The sequence below is a fragment of the Crotalus tigris genome, unplaced genomic scaffold, assembly GCF_016545835.1.
Source record: "Crotalus tigris isolate CLP2741 ecotype Arizona unplaced genomic scaffold, ASM1654583v1 scf7180000023606.2106662, whole genome shotgun sequence".
In the NCBI taxonomy this organism is placed as follows: Eukaryota; Metazoa; Chordata; class Lepidosauria; order Squamata; family Viperidae; genus Crotalus; species Crotalus tigris.
This window is the reverse complement of record NW_024100074.1, coordinates 583,392-610,707: the sequence shown is the minus strand read 5'-3', so window position 1 is coordinate 610,707 and position 27,316 is coordinate 583,392. Positions and strand designations below refer to the sequence as shown.

The 27,316-nt window shown below is 42.5% G+C and overlaps 1 protein-coding gene across 5 annotated transcripts in view; it reads left to right on the top strand.

Moving 5' to 3' along the window:
- The first annotated feature begins 5,676 nt into the window (after window positions 1-5,676).
- HERC2 (HECT and RLD domain containing E3 ubiquitin protein ligase 2) overlaps window positions 5,677-27,316 on the top strand; it is a 181,044-nt gene continuing 159,404 nt past the window's right edge. For 2 of the 5 annotated variants that reach the window (XM_039319654.1, XM_039319653.1), the window contains exons 1-2: window positions 5,779-6,224; window positions 6,991-7,102. In XM_039319654.1, the coding sequence (XP_039175588.1) occupies window positions 7,031-7,102 (72 nt within the window). In that variant the 5' untranslated portion in view covers window positions 5,779-6,224; window positions 6,991-7,030. The other 3 variants (XM_039319651.1, XM_039319649.1, XM_039319652.1) reach the window with 3 other exon arrangements.

Here is a 27,316-nt window from a genome sequence, read left to right as displayed (position 1 = left end):
AGTCTACCATTGCAGATAATAATGCTTTATTGGTGGCATATGTACGTTATTTTGATGAAAACAATACATTACGAGAAGAAATGCTATTCGCAATAAATCTCATTACAGATACAAGAGGATTATCTATATTTAATACTGTGAAATCATACTTTACAAAAAATAATATTCATTTGAATAATATTGTTGCATGTGCTACTGATGGAGCACCATCAATGGTAGGTTGCTATCGTGGATTTGTTGTTTATTTGAAGGAAGAAATGCCAAATGTTTTATGTATTCATTGTGTGGTGCAGACAACATCTTGTAGGAAAACATCTAAGTACAAGTTTCCATTCATCATTAACTATAATAATTCGAGCGATAAACAAGATCAAATCCAATGCAAAAAATGATAGAATGTTTCGACAGCTTTGCCAAGACAATAATGAAGATTTTATTACGTTACTTTTGCACACAGAAGTTCGGTGGCTGTTAAAAGGTACATCTTTGGCTCGTTTTGTAGCATTATATGATAGTGTCATACAATTTTTTGAAAGTAATAATAATAATAATAATAATACAATTGTAATGTTGTAATATTATTACAAATAATTGTAATAATACAATTTTTTGCAAGTAATAATCTGTGTCAACAGTTAAAAACAGTAAAGAATGATGCCTTTTATTTGACAGGTATTTTCAAGAGATTTCATGATGTCAATTTGCAGCTTCAAGGAGCTAATAAAACTCTTATAGGTTGCCAACGTATTGTGTCATTATTTATTGACAAACTTGAACTACTTCGTTATAATCTATTGAAGAGAGAATTTCATCAGTTTCTGAATTACCATCTATAAAAGATGATGTAATTCCAGAGGATATTGACAGATTCAGTGGCCACCTCAACGAACTTAAATTGGACATGGAAAAATGATTTGAAGATATTTTGAAATTGAAGGTGTATGATTGGATGAAAAATCCTTTTACCGCAAATATTGAAGAAGCTGATACAACTTGCCAAGAAGAACTGTTAGAAATTAGATATGATGAAGAAAGTAAACATAAATTCGATATGAAAACCTTTGGCAAAGTAAAAAAAATGCTGTCTTATATCCAAATATGTGGAAAATGATATTCAGTTTATTGATACTTTTCCCTACCTCATATCCTGTGGAATCAGGCTTTAGTGCTGTTAATCATATTATGACCAAAGAAAGAAACCGCCTGAATATTTCCGAAAGAGGAGATCTTTGTTTGTTCCTTACAAAAATTGAGCCAGATATCCAGTATTTAGTTTCGCAGCATCAGCCTCAGGGATCGCATTAATAATTTAATTAATTAAATGTAATTTCATCAGACTTCATGCTTCTATGTATGCAAAGTATAAATAAAAAGATAGATTTAACTACAGTAAGTTGTTTTATAAAGATTTATTCTGCCAAACTTAGCGAAAGTCCGACATAAAGTATTTGGTAAGTAATTATTATTATATGCTTTAACTTGCTGTAACTCTGCTTTATAAATTTTATAAAGTAAAGTTACTTCCCTACTTTATAAATCACCATTACTGTGGAACTGGTGGGCGATTAGAAAATTTTACTACTAACAGAGATACAAAAGTGGGCGGTAGGTATAAAAAGGTTGACTACCCCTGGGTTAAATCATAGCAACTGGACCAGTTTCACCAGAGGATAACCTTTCAAGGTAATCTCAAATATGTTATGAAAAATAAATAGCTCTCATTATTTATTTATTTATTTTTAAAATTTATAAACCGCCCCACTCCCATAGGACTCTGGGCGGCTAACAATAAAAACAACATAAAACATGACAAACAAAACAGTACAATTACAGTCATCCAGGGGTCAGGTTTTATAAACCCCAGGCCTGCCGGAAAAGCCAGGTCTTAAGCAGCTTACGGAAAACCAACAGGGTGGGAGTGGTCCTAATCTCCGGGGGAGCTGGTTCCAAGATGTGGGCGCCATCACAGAGAAAGCCCTCCTCCGCAGCCCCGCCCAATGGCACTGCTTGGCCGACGGGACCTCAAGGAGGCCCAGCCTGTGGGATCTAACCGGCCGAAGGGAACTATGAGGTAGTAGGCGGTCTCGCATATAGCCTGGCCCTGAGCCATATAGGGCTTTAAAGGTAATAACCAACACCTTGAATTGGACCCGGAGACCAATAGGCAACCAGTGCAGCTCACGGAGGATAGGTATAACATGGGTGTATCGAGGAGCACCCACTATCACTCACGCGGCTGCATTCTGGACCAACTGTAGTCTCCGAATACTTTTCAAGGGTAGCCCCATGTAGAGCGCATTGCAATAGTCCGGACGCGAGGTGACAAGGGCATGAGTGACTGTAAGGTAGGGTTGCAACTGGTGCAACAGACCAACTTGTGCAAAGGTCCTCCCAGCCACAGCCATCAAATGATGTTCCAAATTCAGCTGTGGATCCAGGAGGACACCCAAGTTGCGAACCCGCTCTGAAGGGGGAATATTTTCCCCTGCTAGAGTCAACACTGGACAGTCGACATGATCCTTGGGAGGGAACATCCAAAGCCACTCGGTCTTGTCAGGATTGAGCCTGAGTCTGTTAACCCCCATCCAGACCCTCACGGCTTCAAGGCAACGGCCCATCACATCAGCCGCTTCACTGAGAGAGCTCGGGGAGGAGATATATAGTTGGGTATCATCAGCATACTGATGAAACCTCATCCCGTGCTGTCTGATGATCTCACCCAGCGGCTTCATGTAAATGTTAAATAGGAGGGGGGAGAGGATCGACCCCTGCGGCACGCCACATTCAAGGGGCCTCGGGGTTGACCTCTGCTCTCCCACCAATACCGATTGCGACCGGCCAGAGAGGTAGGAGGAGAACCACCGTAAAACGGTGCCTCCCACTCCCACCCCTTCAAGTCGTCGCAAAAGGATACCATGATTGATGGTATCAAAAGCCGCTGAGAGGTCAAGTAGCACCAAGACAGAGGAATAACCCCTGTCTCGGGCCCGCCAGAGATCATCCATCAGCGCAACCAAAGCAGTTTCTGTGCTGAAGCCGGGCCTGAAGCCAGATTGAAAAGGGTCTAGATGATCCGCTTCATCCAGAGACCATCGGAGCTGGAGCGCCACCACTCTCTCAACAACTTTCCCCAAAAAGGGGAGATTGGAGACTGGACGGAAGTTATTTAGGTCAGCCGGGTCCAGGGTAAGCTTCTTGAGAAGGGGCCTCACAACCGCTTCCTTCAAGGATTGCGGGAAAGACCCCTCCCTCAACGAAGCGCTGATCAACACCTGGAGCCAGCCTTGTGTCACCTCCTTGGCGGCCGAGACCAACCAGGAAGGACATGGGTCCAATAAACAAGTGGAGGCGCTCATCGCTCCCACCGCTCTGTCAACATCCTCAGTGGTCACAGACTCAAATTCATCCCATAAAACTAGGCTAAGACCTGCCCCAGTCATCTCAGAAGTCGGAGTCTAGGTCTGTCCGAATCCGAGCGATTTTGTCTGATAGGAACTGCACAAATTCCTCCGCCCTACCCTGTAAGGGCTCCCCGGCTTCCCGAATGTTAAGTAGGGAACGGGTAACCCTAAACAGGGCGGCGGGGCGAGATTCTGCAGATGCAATAATTGCAGAAAAATGCGAACATTTTGCCGCTCGTATCGCCACTAAATAAGTCCTAATATAGGCTTTTAAAAGTGTCCGGTCGGATTTGGAGTTACTAGTCCTCCAGCGTCACTCTAGACATCTCTTCTAACGCTTCATCTCCCGTAGCTCCTCGGTAAACCAAGGTGCCCTCCGGGATCCACAATCGTGGAGAGGTCGCAAAGGCGTAATCCGGTCTAACGCCCCTGATGCCGCCTTATTCCAAGCAGCGACCAAGGACTCAGCCGGTTCGTGGAGGAGGGAATCAGGAAAATCCCCAAGCGCTATTTGGAACCCCTCCGGGTCCATTAAACACCTGGGGTGGAACCACATAATCGGTTCCGCCTCCCTGCGGTGGGGGAGTAGAACCGAGAAATCTAACCTCAACAGGAAGTGATCCGACCATGACAAGGGAGAAGTAACTACATCCCTTAAATTGAAATCACGTCTCCACTGCGAGAGGAATACCAAGTCGAGCGTGTGTCCTCTCCTGTGGGTCGGACCCTGAATTATCTGGGTCAGGTCCATGGTTGTCATGGAAGCCATGAACTCCTGAGCCACACCGGAGGATTCGCCGAGTGACGGCAGATTGAAGTCCCCCAGCACCATAAGCCTGGGGAATTCCACCGCCAACCCGGCTACCCCCTCCAGCAGCTCGGGCAGGGCTGTTGTCACACAGCTGGGAGGCAGGTATGTCAACAACAAGCCCGACTGAACCCTTGAATCCAGCCTCAAGAGAAGGGACTCACACCTAACAACCTCTGGGGCAGGGATCCTGCGAGGTCTCAAGGATTCTCGGACAAGAATCGCCACTCCCCCACCCCTTCTCTGGAATCGCGGTTGGTGCATTATCTGAAACCCATCTGGGCACATCTCTGAGAGAGGAACACCTCCCTGAGAGAGGAACACCTCCCTCTTGGCCCAGCCAGGTCTCAGTAATACATGCCAGGTCGGCCTCCTCATCTAGTATCAAGTCCCGGATGAGGGGAGCTTTATTAATAACCGACCTGGCATTAAGAAGCAGCAACCTGTGGCCAGGGTCCTGAACACCCCCCTCTCCAGGTATTGGAGAAGAGTCCAAGGGGTCGGAACAAGTAATCGCTTTAATGCAGCAAGTCCTTGTTCCCCGAAAATGGCCCACCCCTTGGTTTCCGCCATATCTACCTCTCCCTACGATAACTGGGATGTTCCGGCCCCCCTCCACCCCCGAAAACTCCCCACCCACAATAAAAAACAATCAATCATACAGTCAACATACACTGGCTGAAAAATGTCAAAATACTTCTAAAATATTCAGCTGACTCTCTAGCTTGTTTACACAGTCTACAGCTCAAGGTGTGTTTGGGTGATAATTGGGCTTATGGCAGTGACTGGAAGGCAAACATGATATGTGGGAGATACGCAATGATGCAAAGAAGTATACAAGATTTAAAAAACACATTTGAATCAACCCAATTTATCAGTTGAGTTATATCAATGCAATTGTCAAATAATAGCAGCAAAAAAAAAGATAGTGGTAACTTCTTGAAAAGTGTTAACTTTCATGACTTATCACTAATAATACAATCCAAACAGTTGTCAAATTCACAATATCTTATCCCAAGTTTATGTGGGTGAAAAAAATGATCACCATATAGTAAGATTCTGTATTGATCTCTGGGTTTTATTTCAGGATTATATAAACTTCGGAGCTTAAAATGCAATATTAATATTGCACTTCCTGAGTCAAAATGCATGCTTTTGCAAAGCAGTCCACATAGCAACCCATATTTGGTAGGCCTTAATAAACTGCATTTTGAGGAACCGCCTTAAGCGGCATCACTACTGCAATACAAAATGCAGTACAAAGTGGCTGTTTAATAGATCTCTTGCAGCGGAGGTTGGATGGAAAAAAATAAGCAAAACCCACACCAATTTGGACTTAGCCCTTCTCTCCCTTCCAGCCCCCCTCAGTTCCTTGCGCAGCACCCTTTATACCGGATCTCTACAGGAAACAGAAGCAGCTGTGCCAAACCCTCTCTATGATCCTCTAAGACGAAGTGTCCCGCCTCCTCAAAGGAGATTGGTGGGATCGGATCTCTTCCTGATTGGTCCACAGGAAAAGTTAATCTTGCTCCTTTATCCGGTTCGGCCAGGGTAGGTGGGTGTGGGGAATTAGCTGCTGGCGGGGTGGGAGGTGGACGGGCTGGCCGGTCCCGCGACAGACGCTGAGGGATTATCCGTCCCTTCCGCGAATAGGAGGCTCGACGGAGTCTGGCTGAGTGAGTGCGGGAGCAATCCCGCGATTTGGGGAGGGGGATTCGGGTGGCCAGAGGCCTGGACTTCTCCACCCCCCCTTGGAGTCGGGCCTTCCTCTGCATTGCCAAGGGAAGCTGAGGCTGGTGCATCTGTTTATGGACGGCGTATGACGAAGGGCCGTCCTTGGATGTCAGGGGCAGCAACATCGTTGGAAAATACCCAATGCAGGCCAGGAACTCATCCCATATGAAAGAGCGAGCGGGAGGCAAAGAAAAGGCATGAACGTGACTTTCATCCTAAGGAGACCTTTTTGGTTTAAATTTTTTATGGGAGATTCAGAATTTTTTATTTGAATATTGAAGGCTAGTATCTGTGTCAATATCCGGAATATTTCCAGAGTTTGGTGTGGGTTCTCTTCACCCCCCCCATAATTCTTTTGTAACAAAATAACAGTACAAATGAAAAGGGTTCTCCAGAAATGTAAACACCGTGAACTATTATTTTGCAGCGTTGGAGATTGCTGTCCAAGATGGCACTTTCTCTTCCCTTGCCATATGTGTGTGCTTTGGTTAGCAAAAAGATTTGCAGCTTAAAATAGCATAAATAAATAATACATACATACATACGTGCATGATAATAATAGGTGCAGCTTGTCATTAAAGTGAATTAGATTAGATGATGAGATTGGAGAATAAATACAGGATTGGTAGAGTTCTAGTGAAAGTGGTTTTAATTCTTCCAGGCATCACTTGCTTTTTCAGGGTGAGCAGAGATGAATGGTTTGTTTTTGTTGGCTTGCATAATTGTTAATTATTTATTTCATGCACCAATTGCAAGCCTGAATGAGAGCAGTAGCAGAAGCTTCTGAAAATTTAGTGTGGTGCAATATAAGGGGATGTTTTTCACTCCAGCTTTGGGAGGACTCTGGTATATAAACAGATCTCTTGTCAACAGAGTACTAATGATCTTGTTTCCCTGCTTACAATATACCTACTGGACTGCTGTAATTTGCAGTAGTGAATGGTTAAGAAACCATGACATCATCTGGGAAGAATATGTGTGCAAATATACTTGAGTAGATTATTCTGTTATTCTTAATAAAACATATATACATATATATTATGATAGGTTGACAAGCCAGCCAAAACAGTTAGCTGGAAAAGAGAAAATGTCTTCTGAATCCTTTTGTTTGGCTGCTCAGATTAGATTTGATTCCAAATGGCTGAAGACAGACTTACAGGTAAGAACTCCTCAATGTTTATATTTAATGGTTATGTAATATGAGAGCTTTTGTTTTGGAAAGCAATGTAATCCTTTTTGGCAATTTAAAAAGAAAAACCTTGAGATTAAAATTAGCTTTTTCTATTGAAAACAATTTGCTAAGAAGAAGTAATGAAAATTTACCTTTGTCATAGTCATATATTAAAAGTCAAATTGTATCAAGTGTAATGTTCCTATGAAAGTAGATTTAATAGTCTATCAAATATTATAATAGCTTGCTCTCTATCACAGATTTGAATTATATGGAGGAACTGTATAGTCTTCCAGATTAATACTAGAGTAATATAGTCAAAAAGTTACTAATTTTAGTGTTGAAACATTTTAACTGTTTAAAATTTGAGCTTGTGGTTAAAAATGAGTAGGGATAGGTAGTCAATTGGCCTTTGTACATTGTAAAATAAGAATGTGTCCAAAATGAACTTCTTTTTTAAAAAACAAACTTGAATGAGTAGATGGTGCTTTCAAATTATGTGCTTTCAAATTCTGCCGGACTATTTTAGTTGGGTATGAGTCAGCTGAACTTAAATTTGAAACATTTTAAATGTTCCAGATTTAGTTAGGGTTTTGCTTGGTGCATCTCACTTTTCTTCCCCCTGTTGTATATGCCTGTGTGCTAGCTTACCACCTTTTTCATTACCAATGTTTTCATTTCTGAACCTCTCATTACCTCATACTTAAAGCGAAAAGTTTTGTCATTATTGGCCTTGAAGAAAAGGTAGAGAAAGACTTAGAAAATTGTAAACTAGTTAAGCGTTAAAGTGGTGGATAATTAACCTGCTGATTTTCCATAGTATCTTACTTTCCCTACTTCCCTTTAGCTGCTACAGCACATGTCCTTGGTTTCATGTGTGGCATACTCAACTAGTCTGCCTGCGGCTGCTCTGAACTCCTGAATACATAAAGCCAAGGGCTTTCTGCCTTTTGTAACTAAGGGGAGGTAGGGCAATGGAAAGGCAGGTAGATATTCTGTGCTTGTACCCATGCATTTTGATACTGGCAGCTATTCTACTAATCCATATATTCTCTCCAAGCTTCTGCTAGTTTGTTACTTCTCCTTAGCTGCTGTATACTGCTGTGTACTCTTTCTTTACCTTCTCCCATATAAGAGACTTCCCACTTTTACATGGAATATACAATATACTTTGTCAGTCCTGTGTCTGGAAAAAAATGTGTTTCAGTTCAGACATGGACTACCCAGAATTAGTTGTTGCATGCATGGATAATTTTGTACATCCCTACACCAAAGCTTTCTGTCATCCCCTTCTTCTGTTGCCCTCAATATTTCCCAGCATTAGGCTCTTCTCCAGTGAGTCCTTCCTTCTCATTAGGTGGCCAAAGTACTTGAGTTTCAACTAAAGAATCTGGCCTTGTAAAGAGCAGTCACGGTTGATCTCCTCTAGGACTGACCGGTTTGATCGCCTTGCAGTCCAGGGACTCGCAGGAGTCTTCTCCAGCACCATAGTTTAAAGGCCTCAATTCTTTGGCACTCAGCCTTTCTTATGGTCCAACTTTCACACATTGCAAGTGGGAAAACCATGGCCTTGACTATACGTACTTTAGTTGGCAGGGTGATGTCTCTGCTTTTTAGTATGCTGTCTAGATTTGCCATAGCTTTCCTCCCCAGGAGCAAGTGTCTTTTAATTTCTTGGCTGCAGTCCCCACCTGAGGTGATCTTGGAGCCCAGGAAGATAAAATATGTCACTACCTCCATTCCCATCTATTTGCCAGGAATTAAGAGAGCCGGATGCCATGATCTTGGTTTTTTTAATGTTGAGTTTCAAGCCAAATTTGCACTCTCCTTCTTCATCCGCATCAAGAGGCTCTTTAGTTCTTCTTCACTTTCTGCCATTAGAGTGGTATCATCTGCATATCTTAGGTTGTTGATATTTCTCCCGGCAATCTTAGTTCCAACTTTTGATTCGTCTAGCCCTGCCTTTCTCATGATGTGCTCTGCATATAAGTTAAATAGGAAGGGCGACATAATACAGCCTTGTCGGACTCCTTTGCCAATTTTGAACCAATCAGTGATTCCGTGTCCAGTTCTCACTGTTGCTTCTTGACTTGCGTATAGGTTTCTCAAGAGACAAATAAGATGGTCTGGTACTCCCATCTCTTTAAGAACTTGCCACAATTTGTTGTGATCCACACAATCAAAGGCTTTTGCATAGTCAATGAAGCAGAAGTAGATGTTTTTCTGGAACTCCCTAGCTTTCTTCATGATCCAGCGTATTTTGGCAATTTGATCTCTAGTTCCTCTGCCTCTTCGAATCCTGCCTGTACTTCTGGTAGTTCTCGATCCACATACTGCTGGAGTCTAGCTTGTAGGATTTACTTGCATGTGAAATGAGTGCAATGGTGCAATAGTTTGAACATTCTTTGGCATTGCCTTTCTTTGGAATTGGAATGTAAACTGACCTTTTCCAATCCTGTGGCCACTGTTGAGTTTTCCAAATTTGCTGTCAAATTGAGTGTAGCACTTTTACTGCCTCGTCTTTTAAGGTTTTGAATAGCTCAGCTGGAATACTGTCACCTCCACTAGCTTTGTTGTTGCTCAGATTTTCTAAGGCCGATTTCACTTCACATTCTAGGATGTCTGGCTCAAGGTCAGTGACCACCCCATCGTGGTTATCAGGGATGCTAAGCTCGTTCTTGTATAGTTCTTCTGTGTACTTTTGCCACCTCTTCTTAATCTCTTCTGCCTCTGTTAGGTCCCTGCCATTTTGGTCCTTTATCATGCCCATCTTTGCATGATATCTGCAATTTTTTTGAAGAGATCTCTGGTTCTCCCTATTCTATTGTTTTCTTCTATTTCTTTGCACTGTTCATTTAAGAGGGCATTCTTATCTCTTCTAGCTATTCTATGGAATTCTGCATTCAATTGGGTGTATCTTTCTTTTTCTCCCTTGCCTTTCGCTTCCCTTCTTTCCGTAGCTGTTTGCAAAGCTTCCTCAGATAACCATTTTGCTTTCTTGCATTTCTTTTTGTTTGGGATGGTTTTAGTTGCTGCCTCTTGTACAATGTTGCAAACCTCCGTCCATAGTTCTTCAGGCACTCTGTCTATCAGATCTAATTCCATAAATCTATTTGTCACCTCTACTGTATATTCATCAGGGATATGATTTAGTTCATACCTGAGTGGCCTAGTATTTTTCCCTACTTTCTTCAATTTAAGCCTAAATTTTACAACGAGAAGCTCATGATCTGAGCCACAGTCAGCTCCTGGTCTTGTTTTTACTGACTGTATAGAGCTTCTCCATCTTTGGCTGCAAAGCACATAGTCAATCTGATTTCTGTGTTGAACGTTTGATGATGTCCATGTGTAAAGCTGTCTCTTGGGTTGTTGGAAAAGAGTGTTTGCTATGACCATCTGTTCTCTTGACAAAATTCTATCATCCTGTGCCTTGCTTCATTTTGTACTCCAAGGCCAAACTTGCCTGTTATTCCAGTTATCTTTTGGCTTCCTACTTTTAGCATTCCAATCCCTCATGATGATAAGGGCATCATTTTTTGGTGTTGATTCTATAAGGTGCTGTAGGGCTTCATAGAACCGGTCAGTTTCATCCTCTTCAGCACCAGTAGTTGGGGCATAGACTTGGACTACTATGATATTGAATGGTTTGCCTTGGATTCGCACTTAGATCATTCTGTCATTTTGGGATTGTATCCCAGTATTGCTTTTCCTACTCTTTTATTGACTATGAAGGCTACTCCATTTCTTCTGAGGGATTCTTGCCTGCAGTAGTATACCTGATGGTCCTCTGAATTAAATTCACCCATTCCTGTCCAATTTAGTTCGCTGATTCCTAAGATGTCAATGTTCAGTCTTGTCATTTCTTGTTTGACCACATCCAGTTTGCCTTGATTCATGGATCTTACATTCCAGGTTCCTATGGAGAAAAGATCTTTACAGCATCAGACTTTCCTTTCACCACCAGATGCATCCACAGCTGAATGTCCTTTCGGCTTTGGCCCAGTCGCTTCACTCTTTCTGTTGCTACTAGTACTAGCTCTCTGCTCTTCCCCAGTAGCATATTGGACACCTTCCGATCTGAGGGGCTCATCTTCCAGCATCATATCTTTTTGCCTTTTGGTACTGTCCATGGGGTTTTCTTGGCAAAGATAATAGAAGAAGGGGACGACAGAGAATGAGGTGGCTGGATGGAGTCACTGAAGCAGTAGGCGTGAGCTTAAATGGACTCCAGAAGATGGTAAAGGACAGGAAGGCCTGGAGGAATGTTGTCCATGGGGTTGCGATGGGTTGGACACGACTTTGCAACTAACAACAACAACACCAAGATTAAAATATCTGATGTCGGGGATCTCATTTTAGCCTTTATATAGGACTGGAGGTTTCCTTAACACCTCTGGAGATATTCTTAGTTATTTTTGTGATTCCTATGTGTAGAAAAAGGGAAATGACCGGAAATAAAATATTATAATGCTCTATGTGTGTGTGTGTGTGTGTGTGTGTGTGTGTGTACGTGTATGTGTGTGTATTCAGATACAAGCTTCATTGCCATATAGAAGTCTTTGTATTTTAATTATCATTTTAGTGGTTAATGACAAAGAACTAACAAAATGCTTGGCTCAAACATTATACTCTGGATTTTTAAAAATCATAATATGTTCTTTAAACCATAGTAGCTTGATTTATACATTGCAGTCAGCCACTACGGGTAGATTCACAAATCATGGTTAACAAATGTTATTGTGGTTTACACCAAGCAAACATGTAATGAAGCTTTAATAGCTATAATTTAACTTAACGTTAAAACTTTTTTTCTGATTAAAGATCAGAGCAGAATGTTCAAGTTCCTTTCTACAGATGGAATAGTTTTGGTTTTAGTTTTCCTTTGGTTTTCCTTCTTTCTACTTCCCCTCTCAGTGTGCATAATAGCAGGTTGATCAGGTGAATTTTACTGTTGGTAAATATATTTTGAAAATGCTCATCTCCCATTTGGAAGGTTGAGAGTTCAGTCCTAGGTAGCAACAGATGTTTCTCTTCAAGGGCACAAAGAAAAAAATATCTTCTGCGAACACTGCATGATGTCCATCCAGTTGCCCCAACTCTACCCTGAAGTAAGGAATTACAGGATCATAAAAAGGGAGAGTTGGTGGATATATTGTACTTTTGGGGTGTCTCCATTTTACTTCTTTGGTAGTTGTTAGAGGTAGTTTCTGGAGCTGCAGAGAGATTTCATTATACATTTCATAATGTTTTGTAGTTTCATGTTTCTTAAATAGGAGAAATGTATTTTTTTACAATAAGGAATATTTTCTTTCAAGTTAAGAGTGTAAGAATTTATATGCTAACATGCATATAACAGCTAACATACATACATACATATATATATGCTAACTATGTTTCAGATTTTATTTTTTAGAATGTACAAAATTCCAGTATTATCCATATTCATAAGACTTTATACATATTTTGTATATAATCTCCAATTTCTAAGGCTAAGGCCAAGATATCATTGCCATGGAAACATAATATAGAAGACATTAAAAGGACATGGAGTACATCTTTAAAGATCAGTTGCTGAATGTTGCATAAAACAGATGTGTGAAATCTTTGCACTGTAGTTTGAACAAGTGGTAATGTTAGAGCCATGGTGAATGGCAGTTAAGCTGGAAACGTGCAAGTGGTTTATACACTAGCTATAGATTTTATCTCTTAAATCAGGGAGTAAAGCAGTATTCTTTCTGGTTCTTAGTAAAATCAGGTAGCTTTTCCTTCACTGATTTTGTAAGATGAAGTTTTTTTTCCAGTTAATACTATTTTACAATGGGATCTACATTGGGATACAGAGTTAATATGGGGAATGCAGTGAGATTTGTTCAAAAATAGGGTAAATTGAGTGGGTGAATTCAAAAGAGTTTTCTAGCTATCAAACATGATACTGTAATGAGAAAAGTTATCCTTAATAGAGTCAGGCCCTAAGACTTTTAGTAGTAAAATGAACTTGGGAAAACTGTAAATATTTCTGTAGATATTTCTGTATTAGCATGATCTTATGTATAGATTAGCAATCCAGATGCTACATTTTCCATTTATTGAAGTTAATAGATTATAACTGGGTGGAGCATATTTTACAATAAAGTTACTGAATGGATCTGTTGGTAGTTTGGATGGATTAGAAAATATTATAGCTAATACATTATCTGACGGGGGCTAGATACTCTCCTAAGGCCTAGATATTTTTAATGAACTAATAGCCTTGCTGAGGTTCCATATATTGTCTAGAATGATGCCTAAGCACTAGAAGCAATCAATCAATCAAACAAACAAACAAATAAGTGGAAGGCCTAAACACTAGAAACAAACAAACAAATAAATGGAAAATTATATATAATGGCTTTGACATTGAGCAGTAACTCCATGGCTCCATTACTGGAACCCTGTCTCACCTAGAATTAATCTTGTTAGATGGACCAGAAGGATAGTGTTGAACGAGGACTAATACTTTCAGTCCAATTCCTATTGAAGGTCAGCCACCAAAATATTTTGCTAATATACTGTAGCCCAATTTAAATGGGACTGGGATTTATATGTACTAGATATGGATATTTTTGGTTCTCTCTAAAAGCACTTGTTAATGCTGTATAACTTTTTGTATTTATAAAATTAAATCAGATTTTAATGCTTAAAATACTTGATAAAAATTAGCATAACAATATTTCATTTATTTTCTGAAAATAAACTTAATTCATCTTACTGAATATTTGTGGTTTCTGTTTTGAAGGTTTAATTCAGGAACATACTGAACATTAATATTACTTACATTGTAATTCAGAGTTGTATCTTGAATGGTTTCAGGTCAGAGAACAGAAATAAGTCAGTGGCAGCCTATATGCTTGATATTCAGAAGGTCTTGGCTTCAATACTAGGCATTCTCCAGCATGATGAATGTAGAATCTACCGGTAGGTAATCTCAGCCTTCCTGCTCAGAAGAGACTGTCAGAACTTTAGCCATACCTCCCTCTGGGAGTGTCCTCCAGTTTTTGACTTAGTCTCAGCTCAGTAGGACGCAATTCTTGTGGCTCCTCAGTTAGATTAGGTTAATTGATGGTTGAATTTCTAATTGGAATTTTATTTTTTCAAAGATTTCTAGATTAATGTGGCTTATTCTTTACTGATATTTGGAATCAAATTGGGGAAAAAAATTTGGCTTTACAAATTCATTGAGAGATTGCCTGGAGAGAGAGTTCTTCAGGCCTTTCAGGCCTTAATGAGCCTAACAAGCTCCTGCGGAGCAGGCTACAGGCCGTTTTATTGTTTGGGGCTTTTAGCTCCGATTGAACTGCTCAGTGGGAGCGCGGATCAGCAGGACAGCTGGCTTGCTGCTCACAGAAATCCCTCGGAGATCAATCGTTGAAGCCACGAGGCTCCCTTCGGAAGCAGTAATTCGGATCGCAGCAGAGGCTGCGCGACCAAACAGCAAGTGGTTTAAGGAATGGGGTGAAGAGGGCTCTGTTTTTGATTATGAGGTCTTTAAAAGCCATTTCCTTGCCAGGGACCTTGTATTTTCCTCTTCCCCTTTCTTTGGCACGTTAGCCATTATCAGTAAGCACTGAACAGGCGCAGCCGCCATTTTGAACGCGTGTTCAGGGCGCGGCCGCCATTCTGAGCACGGATTAGGCGCGGACGCCATTTTTGTAGGGACCTCGTGTTCCTCTGAGCTCTATTGGGGCCTGCTTTTCTCAGTTGCTCTGGCCTGCTGTGTCAGGCCTTCACTGGGAGGAAGAACTTGTTGCTCTTTTCTGGATATTTGGTGCTTATTAAGAGAATCACATCAGTGATCGCCTCATTGCACTTGCATGATTATTCTGACTACTCATTGAAATTCAGGTTGTATATCCTTCTTTATTAGTGTGTGTTGAATGAAGGGGAATTTATTTTAGAATCCACCTGTTTCCTGTTTAGTCTGGCACTGTGCCACAAGGCCTTGACAGGCAGTTCTAGTGAACTGTCTGGCTGTTTTGCCGTTGTTGTTGTTCAGAGCGTGGGTCAGTTTCCCTCTCTGACAACTAGATCTGCGTGTTTGGGTTCCCCCCATTTCTGGATGTCTCCTACCCGGAACATCTAGACTGCAATGGCAGACAGTGCCTCGCCCCAGTCATCACAAGGCTCTGATATCCCCCCTGCACAAGCAAAACGCAGATCAGCTGATTTGGATGCCCTCCAAGGCAGCCGAGCGAGAGGCCTCGAGGAGACATCGGGCGCTGGAGAGGGAATTCTCCAAAGCCCAAAGGCTCATGTCCAGTGAAGCTGAAGTGGTTCCCCCTGTTCCGTTGGACAGTTCTCCATTTGAGCCTCCATATGCGCTTTCCCATGTTGCCCCTAGGGCATGGTCTCCTTAGGAGGAAACTGAACAGGTTGGTCCCCCTCGTTCCTCATCTTCATCTACACAACAGGGTCCTGAAGCCTCGTATACCCCAACTGAGGCTGGGGTTAGTTCTATGGACCAACGGGATATGTGGTCAGAACAGTTCCAGGCATTTATGCAACATGCATTTACTCAATTTATGTCATCCTCTAGAAGTCAACCACCTTTGCAACCTCCATTGCCTCCATCCATACCACCTTCTCAAGTGGCAATGCAACAGTCCCCGGTTCCGGCATCTCTGAGACTTCCTCCCAGTTAGGAGAGGAGGAGTCAGTGGACCTAGAGATAGCCGACATGCCCATGTCAGAGGATAAGGAGGCAGCGCCTGAACAGGTGCCAACTTCAGGTCTTTTTGACCCATCTCTTTTCAAGTCTCTACTTATGAAGGCCTGTACCACGGCCAACCTCACTTTGGCACAGGAAGACAAACCTTCCACCTCCACTAGCTAAGAGTCTAACCCTTTGTTTGCTGAACAGGTTGTGGAGGAGAAACAGATTCCTTGTCCACATGTCTTTTGTACTACAGTGGAGAAACAGTGGTCTTCTCTGGCTACTTTACCTTCTCCCAATAGTACAGAGAAGAAACTGTTCAATCTTTCTTCCTCATTTGCTTCCCTCTTAGACTTGCTTTCTGTGGACACTCCTTTAACTTCTTTGTTTTCCACCTCTGCTATTCCAGGGGATATGGCTGAGGCCCTCAAGAAGTTTGAGTTCTCTCTTCATCGAGCTCCCCAATCCTCGGCCTGGGCAATCAGGGCTGCGACTTCATCTTCCTTTTTCGCAAGGGCATCATGTGGCTCCGCGAACTCCAGGCACTCGTTCCCCCTGATCAGGTTCGGACTCATCAGACACTAGGGAAACTAGTGGCAGCGTCAGAGTACATGGCAGACGCTTCTCTTCATTCGGCCAGGTATTCTGCCAGATCCATTGCAGCCACTGTTGCTTCTCGCAGACTACTGTGGCTGAAACAGTGGCGGATTGATTTAAAGTCCAAGTGGCGTCTGTCGACGTCCAAGTACAGTGGTACACACCTATTCGGTTCAGTCCTCGAACCACACATAACTGAGGGCAAGGACAAACATAAGATCCTGGCACACCCATCCAAAAGGTCGGATAGGCGACCCCAGCAAGAGTTTCGTAGGCAGGCTTTCCATCCCAGTGGTTCCTGGGAGTGGAGGCAGCCCTTTCGGACCGGGCAGTCCTGGGATTGGCCCAGAGGTTCGCGATCCTTTCCCCCCAGGCAGGATTGCCAACAGGACCGCCAGAGCATTGCAGCCAAGGGCCAGTTCCAGTCCAAGCGTCCCTTCAGGGGCTCCGGGGGCTGTCCCTATAGGCGGTCCAAGTGATGCCAAGGAGGACTCTCCCATAGGGGGTCGCTTGGAACTGTTCAGCGACGTTTGGGAGGTCACCACCATCGACTCTTGGGTCAGAGAGACCATAAAACATGGACTCGCTGTACAGTTTTATTCACCTCCCCCAGATTGTTTCATAGAGTGCCCAGTATCACAAAACGCAACCAAGGCAAAATTAGTAGCCACGACCATCTCCCATTTGGTAGAAATCAAGGCATTAGAACCTGTACCACAGGAACAGGAAGGAGAGGGATTTTACTCCATTCTGTTCGTGGTTCCCAAAGCCTCGGGAATGGAGGGCAATACTGGACTTAAAGGGTCTGAATTACTTCTTGACCTACAGAAGGTTCAAGATGCAGTCCCTAAAGTCCATTCTGGCCAGCATCAGGAAAGGAGATTTTCTCTTCTCCATAGACCTGACAAAGGCATACTTACACATTCCGATACTTCCGGACCACCGCAGGTTCCTTCAGTTTTGTTATGCGCACCGGCATTACCAATACAGAGCCCTTCCCTTTGGCCTCTCTTCAGCCCCAAGGGTCTTCACAAAAGTTTTGGCAGGATTGGTGGCCCACCTCAGGATGATGCCGGTGTGCGTGCAATGCTATCTGGACGATATCCTAGTACAGTCCAATTCCTTCCAGTCGGCTCAGTCAGACCTGGAAATCACGATATATACCCTTCAGGGTCACGGCTTCTTCGGGAACTTCAAAAAGAGCCACACAAAGCGCCTTCTTCATCTAGGGGCAATCATAGATTCAGATCTTTGCAAAGTTTATCTTTCACAGGAGCGTCGGGTCAGCATCCGAAAGCTTGTGCACCAGGTTCGGAGAGAGAGAACAGTGCCTCTGGTCCAGCTGTCTCAGCTCCTGGGAAAGATGGTTTCTTGCATGGGGATCGTTCCGTGGGCCAGACTTCACTCTAGAAGCCTTCAATGGTTCTTCTTTCACTTCCAGAAACGGAACCTCAGTTCATCCACCACCAAGGTCAGGGTTCCTCATCACACTCTGTTGTCTCTTCTATGGTAGGCTTCATCAGCAATGTCCAAGGGGACCATTTTCAAGGAGCCTCTCAGGCTCACCTTGACTACAGACGCCAGTGACTACAGACTCATCTTGCCCAGGGACAGTGGTCCCGATCCACAACATAAATTGGCTCGAACTCAGAACCACACACTTAGCTCTCTATTGGTTTTCCTCCCTAGTGACAGGACAGCACATCCTGATCCTGACAGACAATGTGGCAGCCAAGGCTCACGTCAAAAAAACAGGGAGGGACCCGGTCCTGGTCACTCATGCAGGAGGCCTTGGAGCTGGGTCTGTGGGCAGAGTCCACTCTGGGTTCCATTAGGGTGTAACACATATCGGGGGAAGCAAATCGACAAGAAGATTCCCTGAGCAGGGTCACAGTAGACCACTCAAAGTGGCGACTGGACCCGGCATTGTTCAGGGAAATCTCGGCCAGGTTTGGCCATCCACATCTGGATCTTTTTGCCTCCCCGATGAACGCCCAACTTCCCAGGTTCTTTTCCAGGTTTGCGACAAGGGGGGGCGGAGGGAACAGACGCCCTCCGGTGCAAGTGGCCGGGGAGCCTGCTTTATGCCTTTCCTCCCCTCCCGTTGTTACAGGCAACCATTTGCAGACTGATTCAGGAAGGGGCGGAGATAATCTTAATTGCTCCACATTGGCCAAGGCATCCGTGGTTTGCAGACCTTGTGGATCTATCGCTCTCGCCACCGTGGAGGATTCCCCTAGACCGAGTGGCTCTCAGCCAAGGGAATCTTCAACATCCAGATCCACAGTGGCTCCAGTTGGCCGCCTGGCACTTGAGCGGGAAAGTTTAGCTAGGCAATCCTATTCGTCCAGGGTGATCTCTATGATCCAAACTTCAAGACTTCAATAGAGGCGAGGTGGCGCAGCAGTTAGAGTGCAGTACTGCAGGCCACTTTAGCTGACTGTGTTCAGCAGGTCAGCGGTTCAAATCTCACCGGCTCAAGGTTGACTCAGCCTTCCATCCTTCTGGGGTAGGTAAAATGAGGACCCAGATTGTTGGGGGCAATGTAAATATTGCTTACTGGTGTACACCGCTTAGAGAGTGCTTGCACTTAAAGCGGTATATAAGTCTCATAAATAAATAAATAAAGACGCTGCTCGACTAATAGGATTTATGACGCCACGTGGAAGAACTTCTGCACGTGGTGCACTAAACAGCAGGTCAGGCCATTATCAGTCACCATTCCTAACATATTGGAGTATCTTTTGGAAGGTATGAATAAGGGGCTATCACCTAGTACCATCCGCAGGCAGGTTGCGGCCTTGCAAATGGTCCTTACCTGTGACAACTTGGTCCCTTTATCGCATCATCCGGCTCTAAGTGCTTTTCTGAAGGGGGCAGTTAACGCCAGACAACCTGTGGTCCATCGTTATCCCTCTTGGGACTTACCTAGGGTGTTACAAACCCTGACTTCTCCACCATTCGAGCCCCTCAGGTCTTGTTCACTTCATTTCCTTTCCTTAAAGGTAGCATTCTTGGTGGCTATCACATCGGCCAGATGGATTTTGGAATTGGCTGCACTCTCAGTTCGGAGTGATTTGTGTACCTTTTTTGAGGATAGGGTGGTCCTTCGTTTGGAGCCTTCATTTGTTCCAAAGGTTAACACTTGGTTTCATAGGTCACAGGACCTAGTTCTTCCAGATTTTTGTCCTAATCCGTCACATCGACTAGAGAGACAATGGCATAAGTTAGATGTGCGCACGGCTCTGCGTCATTATGTTAAGTGGACCTCGGCCTTTCGTAAATCAGAGGCCTTGTTCGTGTCTTTTCAGCCCTCTGCCATGGGTCAGAAGGTATCCTCTTCGACCATTGGTAGATGGATCAGGGCATGTATTGCTCAAGCCTATCTTTCTCAGTCACTTCCAGTTCCTACGCATATCACTGCTCACTCGACGCGCAATACAGCTGTGTCTGTGGCCTGGTCCACTCAGGCATCGGTCGAGGAGATTTGTAGGGCAGCGACCTGGTCCTCCCCTTCTTCCTTTGTGAAACATTACACAATCGATAGGTTTGCAGCGACGGATGCCTCGTTTGGTAGGAGAGTTCTACAGCAAGTAGTTTCTTCTCAGGAGACACAAGCCTAGACTTTCCCTCCCCATAGGGACATGAAGGGCTTTGGTATGTCCCACCGGTGGATTCTACATTCATCATGCTGGAGAATGGGCGTTGTCTTACCTGAACGCCTTTTCTCAGCATGATGATGTAGAATCCACACCCTCCCTTAAGGCAGTCTAGGCAGGTGTCATGTTAATTGGAGCCATTGCGTCAGACTTCGTCATGGATGCTTTGCCTCGTCAATAACTGGAGGACACTCCCAGAGGGAGGCGTGGCTAAAGTTCTGACTTAGTCTCTTCTGAGCAGGAAGGCTGAGATTACCCACCGGTGGATTCTACATCATCATGCTGAGAAAAGGCGTTCAGGTAAGACAAAGCCCATTTGCAGTTAAACATAGATTGAATAGTAGATATTGTAATCAAAAAAGTTTATTGCATATAAATTTAAAGGATTATTGTCACTGTCATGCATGGATACATATGACAATTTAAGAATAAATTCATGTGCTCTAAAATATACCAAAGTACTCTAAGCTCGCATTGTTAAATAAGTATCAATTGTTGGTCATGTACATCATAGTAGTGTAAGTCATATCCAAGGAAATTCTGATATGGTTTACAACATATGAACTTGTAAATGATGCTTTGTATTCTTTGATTTCAGTTTACTGAGTATATTTAATGGGGATATAGAAGATTGGCTTTGGAATTCCTAGCAGTTATTCCTAATTCTGTGGAAATGAAGGGGACAGTTGAACTTCCCTGTTCTTGTTAATTCTGCATTAAATACTTCAAAACTTTATCAAAGACTAAGCTGTAAATTGACTTAATTCACTGTTGATAGGAATTATTTAAAGTTTATATCAGGAATGCTTAAAGTTCATTTAATAAACTCACTAGTTTTTTTGAATAAAAGTCTCAATAAATCTTTTTTGGCTAGGAAATGAGGCAGCATTCTTTACACTTTTAGCTAAAGTCATCTTTTCCTTTACATTTGGTCACCACACTACAAAAAAGATGTTGAAACCTTGGAAAAAGTTCAGAGAAGAGCAACTAAAATGATCAAAGGCCTAGAGACTAAAACATATGAACGGCTGCAGGACTTGGGTTTGGCTAGTCTAAAGAAAAGAAGAAATAGGGGCAACATGATAGCAGTATTACAGTATTTGAGGGGCTGCCACAAAGAAGAGGGCATCAAACTATTCTTCAAAGCACCAGAGGGCAAGACAAGAAACAATGGTTGGAAACTGACCAAAGAGAGAAGCAACCTGGAATTAAGGAGAAACTTCCTAACAGTGAGGATAATTAACCAGTGGAACAGCTTGCCTTCAGAAATCGTGGATGCTTCATCACTGGAGGTTTTTAAGACGAGATTGGACAGTCACTTGTCTGAGATGGTATAGGATTCTCCTGCTCAAGTGGGGGGCTGGACTAGAAGACCTTCAAGGTCCCTTTCAGCTCTATTCTATTCTTAATCTTTTGTAAGAGAAATCTAATTTTTTAAAAATTAAATAGTACTGTTTGAATCTTGAAAAATTTTCATGAAGTTGTAAAAATGAAATTTATTTTATGTTGAAAAAAATGTTTGGTGTTCCCAACATAGAGCAGTTTCTTTAAGTATTTTGTATGTACACTGTGTGCACAATTATTAGGCAAGTGAGCATTTTGACCGTATCATTTTCATGCATATTTCCCATCTCTAAGCTGAAGGAACCTGAATGCTTAGTGGATATAAGCATATCAGGTGATGTGTATTTGTAATGAGGGAGGGTGTGGTCCAAAGAGATCGGTATCCTACATCAAGATGTGCATAATTATTAGGCAGCTTCTTTTCCTCAGGCAAAGCGGGCCAAAGAGATTTAACTGACTCTGAAAAGTCAAACATTGTAAAAGGTTTTTCAGAGGGATGCAGCACTCTTGAAATTGCTAAGATATTGGGGCGTGATCACAGAACCATCAAACATTTTGTTGCAAATAGTCAATAGGATCGCAAGAAACATGTTGAGAAAAAAAGATGTACATTAACTGTCAGATTTGAGAAGAATCAAACGTGAAGCTACCAGGAACCCATTATCCTCCAGTGCTGTCATATTCCAGAACTGCAAGCTACCTGGAGTGCACAGAAGTACAAGGTGTTCAGTGCTCAGAGACATGGCCATGTTCAGTGCTCAGAGATGGACCAGATGGATGAGCCCATGGCTGGGTCAGTAATGGGCACAAAGCTCCACTTCGATTCAGATGCCAGCAAGGTGGAAATGGGGTACTGATATGGGCTGGAATTATCAAAGATGAGCTAGTTGGACCTTTTCAGGTTGAAGGTGGACTTAAAATCAACTCCCAAACCTACTGCCAGTTTTTAGAAGACACTTTCTTCAAGCAGTGGTACAGGAAAAAGTCTGCATCTTTCAAAATTTTTATGCAGGACAATGCTCCATTGCATGCATCAAAGTACTCCACTGCGTGGCTAGCCAGTAGAGGGCTTAAAGATGAACGAATAATGACATGGCCTCCTTGCTCACCTGATCTAAACCCTATTGTGTGCCCTTAAATGGGAGATTTAGGGTGAAGGAAAACAATACACCTCTCTGAACAGTATCTGGGAGGCTGTGGTTGCTGCTGCACAAAATATTGATCATCAGCAGATCAAGGAACTGACAAACTCCATAAATGGAAGGCTCATGACTGTGATTGAAAAGAAGGGTGGCTATATGGGTCACTGATTTCTTTTGTTGAAATGTCAGAAATGTTTATTTGTATGTTTTGAGTTGTTTGTTTATTATTCTTTAACAGATGCAAATAAACGAGTTAGAAGAGCAAATTTTCTTTTTTCATTTAGTTGCATAATAATTCTGCACACTGATAGTTGCCCAATAATTGTGCACACATAGATATTCCCCTAAGAAAATCAAAACCTCACTTTTACTTTCTTAAATATTCAGGTTTGAGGTTTATTAATATTTTGAATTTGACTGAAAGCACTGTAGTTGTTCAATAAAAAAATTAATCCTCCAAAATACAACTTGCCTAATAATTGTGCCCACGGTGTATTATATAATACTGTGAACTTTTATAACTCTTTTTTTCAGCTTGTCCAGTTGTTGGGGATGGGTAGGGAAGTTGAGATACAAGAACCATTAGGAGAAAATAAAGGGTTTTCCCCATATATTTACTGTCCCCCCCCCCGCACTTGCCCTGTTCTCTAGGTCTTCACATTTCACAAGTCAATATGAAAAACTATATAACAGTTTAGAGATTTAAAAGTACTTCTTTTAGAGAATAATTTAGGTATTTATGTGTTTATTGATATGCCACTAGCTGTTGGAACGCGGACTCAGGCTTAGTTTCAGCATCATGTAAGTGGCATTATGTGTACTAAATCTTATGCCATATGTTTATTTATAGTATAACTTCTGTGCACTCTTTCCCATGGTCATCAGTGCCAAGTGTCATCTTATTCAGAAGAGAGAAACTAGTGTGTTGTGATGGTAATTGCCATGTGCTTAGCTCTCACTTTTTTCTATGTGTTTCTATGTGTATGAACCACCACAGAATGGAACACATGAATAGGTGCGAACTGGTACATTGGGTGGGTGTGGCTCATTGGGTGGATATGGCTGTGGTGGTAACAGACTGGGTGGGACTAAAAAGTTCAATCAATTAATTCCAACTTTGCAAGATCTTTTTTTCTCGAGAAGTTGAAATTGACTGATTGATTGAACCTTTTTTTTTGTACATGGTGGAGGCCTAAAGTGAAAAGGTTTTATAAAACCCAGCTGAAGGCCTAGGACTGGGGTGATGGCGTGCATGCCCTCAGAGAGGGCTCTGAGTGCCGCCTCTGGCACCCGTGCCATAGGTTTGCCATCACTGCACTGTTACAAAGTTAAACTTCCCAACCCAGTGCTATGCAATCAGCTATGTTTCCCAATAAATAGTTTGGTGGGCTTTCTATCCAACTGCTCCCCCTCCCAATCCAATGGGCAAAAATGACCTTGGTTCCCACAGGACATTAAATTGTTTAGCAAAATTCCTCCACACCCCCTCCCATCTTTGTAGTAACCTAGAACAAGCAAGATGGCTACAGCCAGGTTTGTTGTAGAGTTGACAGTCGGACCCCCTAAGAAGAGAGCAAATCCTGTAGAGGGAACAAAAATACAAGTTAGGAATCCCTCCTGAGTTTCTGAGGATGTTTATCATAACACCTCTATCTGCTTTCCCATCTGTACATTTCACCCCGATGGCTTCTGACAAGGGGTAACCCTTCCGCTGAACTAAATATTGTAATTTACCCTTATACAATCTAGAATCCAAGATATGTTTTATCTCATAATAAGTTTCTTCCTCTACTAAAACGGGACCAGGTGCCTTTTTGGGAATCGGCTGTAAGGACGATTCTGTAACTGGTTTTAACAGACTGCAATGGAAAACGGGGTGAACTTTCCCTAATAGCCATGGCAATTGTAACTGAACTGTGACAGGATTTATAATTCTGATTATGGGAAAAGGACCAAGAAACTTAGGCCCCAATTTTTTGCTAGGCAATTCCAATCTTAGATATTTAGTGGAGAGGTAAACCTTCTCCCCCATATGGAACGGCCTCTGGGGAGACTGTTTGTTATCGGCTTAGTTCCTTGTGTGTCTTAGCTGCTTGGGCTAAAGCTTTCTTTACATTCGCTCAGTTTGTAACAAGGTCACCCACTGATCTAAGATCTGAAAAGTAGAAGGTTCTTGGGGATATTTGGACATAGGGACAAACTTCCAACTACTTTAAATGGAATAAGTCCAGTGCAACTGTGTACAGTGTTATTGTACGCTACTTCGGCGAAAGGCAGGAGGTCCACTCAATTAGTCTGTTGGTAATTAACATAGCATCTGAAGTATTGTTCCACCATTTCATTTGTATGTTCAGCCGATCCATTCATACTCGGATGAAAAGCAGATGAAAGCCCCTGTGTAGATCCAATCAGTTTTACAAAGTCCCTCCAGAATTTTGTGGTAAATTGAACCCCCTATCTGATATAATCTTTTCAGTGCTGCATGGAGTCAACAGATATGCTTTAAAAATAACCAGGCTAGCTTTTGTGCAGATGGGAGTCCTGAACAAGCGATGAAATGAGTTTGCTTCGAAAAAAGATCAATGACAGTCCAGATTACTCTGCTCCCCCTGTTTTCAGATAATTCCACAATAAAGTCCATGGCTATCTCTTCCCAGGGCTGCCACTTGCTGAAGTAGTCCAGAAGGTTTTCCAAGGCGCTTTTCCATAGCTGCGCAGGTAGCACAGCTTTGTACATAACTTTCAATGTCTTTTTTCATGCCTGGTTACCAAAACTGCCACTACACCAAATGCAAAGTTTTTAGAAACCCAAAATGACCAGCTTGTTTTGCATCATGACTATGTTGAAGGGCTTGAATTCTGAGGGATACCGGAAGGTATCGTTTTGAACCCTTCCAGGCTAGTCCATCTTGATAGGTCAGGGATATGTTTTGAGTTCTTCTTTGAGTTTTTGCATTAGTGGACTATCGGGTTCATTGGATTTCATCTGTGTTTGATCTCTCGTGATTATTTGAGAGGCTGACTGTGGTAGAGGAATGATGGAATTAATAACTTCCTCCTGGCGGTTTTTATATTGAGGCATTCTAGATAAAGCATCTGCCAGGGAGGTATCTGAGAGTGAAATTAAAATGATTGAAATACTGTGCCCACCTAACCTGCTTAGGGGTCAACTTTCTAGGGGTTTTTAGTGCCTCTAAGTTTTTATGATCAGTCCATGCTTCGAAAGGCACTTTGCTTCCTTCCAGGAAATGGCACCAAGTTAGCAAAGCCCATCTTACCCAAAAGCCTCCTTCTCCCAAATAGCCCATCATCTCTCTGTGTCTGAAAGCTTTCTTGAGGTGTAGGCGCAAGGTTGTAGGTCCCCCCTATTATTTTTCTGTAGGAGGACAGCACCCACAGCAGCATCACTTGCATCGGCCTGGATGACAAATGGATACTCTGGGTCAAGGTGTTTAAGAACTGGTTCTGCTGCAAACAGTCTCTTTAATTGCTCAAAAATAGCCTGGAATTCCATAGTCCATTGCAAAGATTGACAAGGTTGGGGTTTCCCCCCTCCTGGTTATTAACAACTCAGTAATTGGCATAGCAATTTTTGTGAAAGAGGATGAACTGTGGATAGAAATTAGCGAAAAAACCTGGTTCGCAGAGGCTGCCATTCTAGCACCAATTTGACTTTGGCAGGGTCCATTTCCACTCCCTCGCTAAAGATTTGCTAACCTAGATAGTCAAGGCGCGTCTGATGGAACTTGCATTTAGAAAGCTTGGCATAGAGGCTAGCTTTCAACAGCTTCTTAAGCACTTCCCGAACTAATTTGACGTGTTCCTCCATGGTCTCAGTGTAGATGAGGATATTGTCAAGGTAAACCAAAACCCCGTTGTACAGGTGATCATGTACACCTGGTTTATCAGCTGCATAAACACGGCAGGGGCTCCCTGGAGTCCAAAAGGCATTATTTTGAACTGAAAACTCCCAGAGGACAATTGAAGGCTGTTTTCCATTCAACCCCCTCTCTAATTCGCACCCAGTAATAAGCCTCCCTTAAGTCCACCTTTTTTTTTAATTGAAATTTTTATAAACTTTTTACAATAAAATCCCTCCCCCCTCCCCCCTCCCCCCCTTAACCCCCCCCTTCCCAGAGCTGAATACAGAGCTAAAAAAAACAGGAAAAAAAAACATAAAAATTAAATAAACGTCAATCAACTATACATAAATCCTAAAAAATTAAGAAAACACTTTAACTCCAATACAATAAAATCAGCAAATCTAACCATAACAACTTTACACTATAAATTGTTCAAAAGCTAAATAATACTTTCTAATCCCATATTTGTTCTGAACAAAATTTACCCATCTTTTCCACACAGAATTATATCTCTCTTGTGACTGGTCTTTCAGATATGCCGAAATTTTAGCCATTTCTGATAAATAAGAAACTTTAAGAAACCATTCCTCTAAGGTAGGCAAGGAATCTTTCTTCCAATATTGCCCAATCAATAACCTTGCCGCCATAATAAAATTCAACATTAAAATAATCTCTTTACTATCACAATCTTCAATAATATCTAACAAAAATAATTGTGGTGTAAATTTTATCCTTCTATTAAAAATATTTTGAATGTTCCACCAAATCTTAATCCAAAAAGCCTTTATGTTTCTACATGACCACCAAATATGGTAATACGTTGCATCCAAACTACCACATCTCCAACATTTGGGCTGTAAATTAGGATACATGCGAGACATCTTTTGTGGGTCAAGGTGCCATCTATA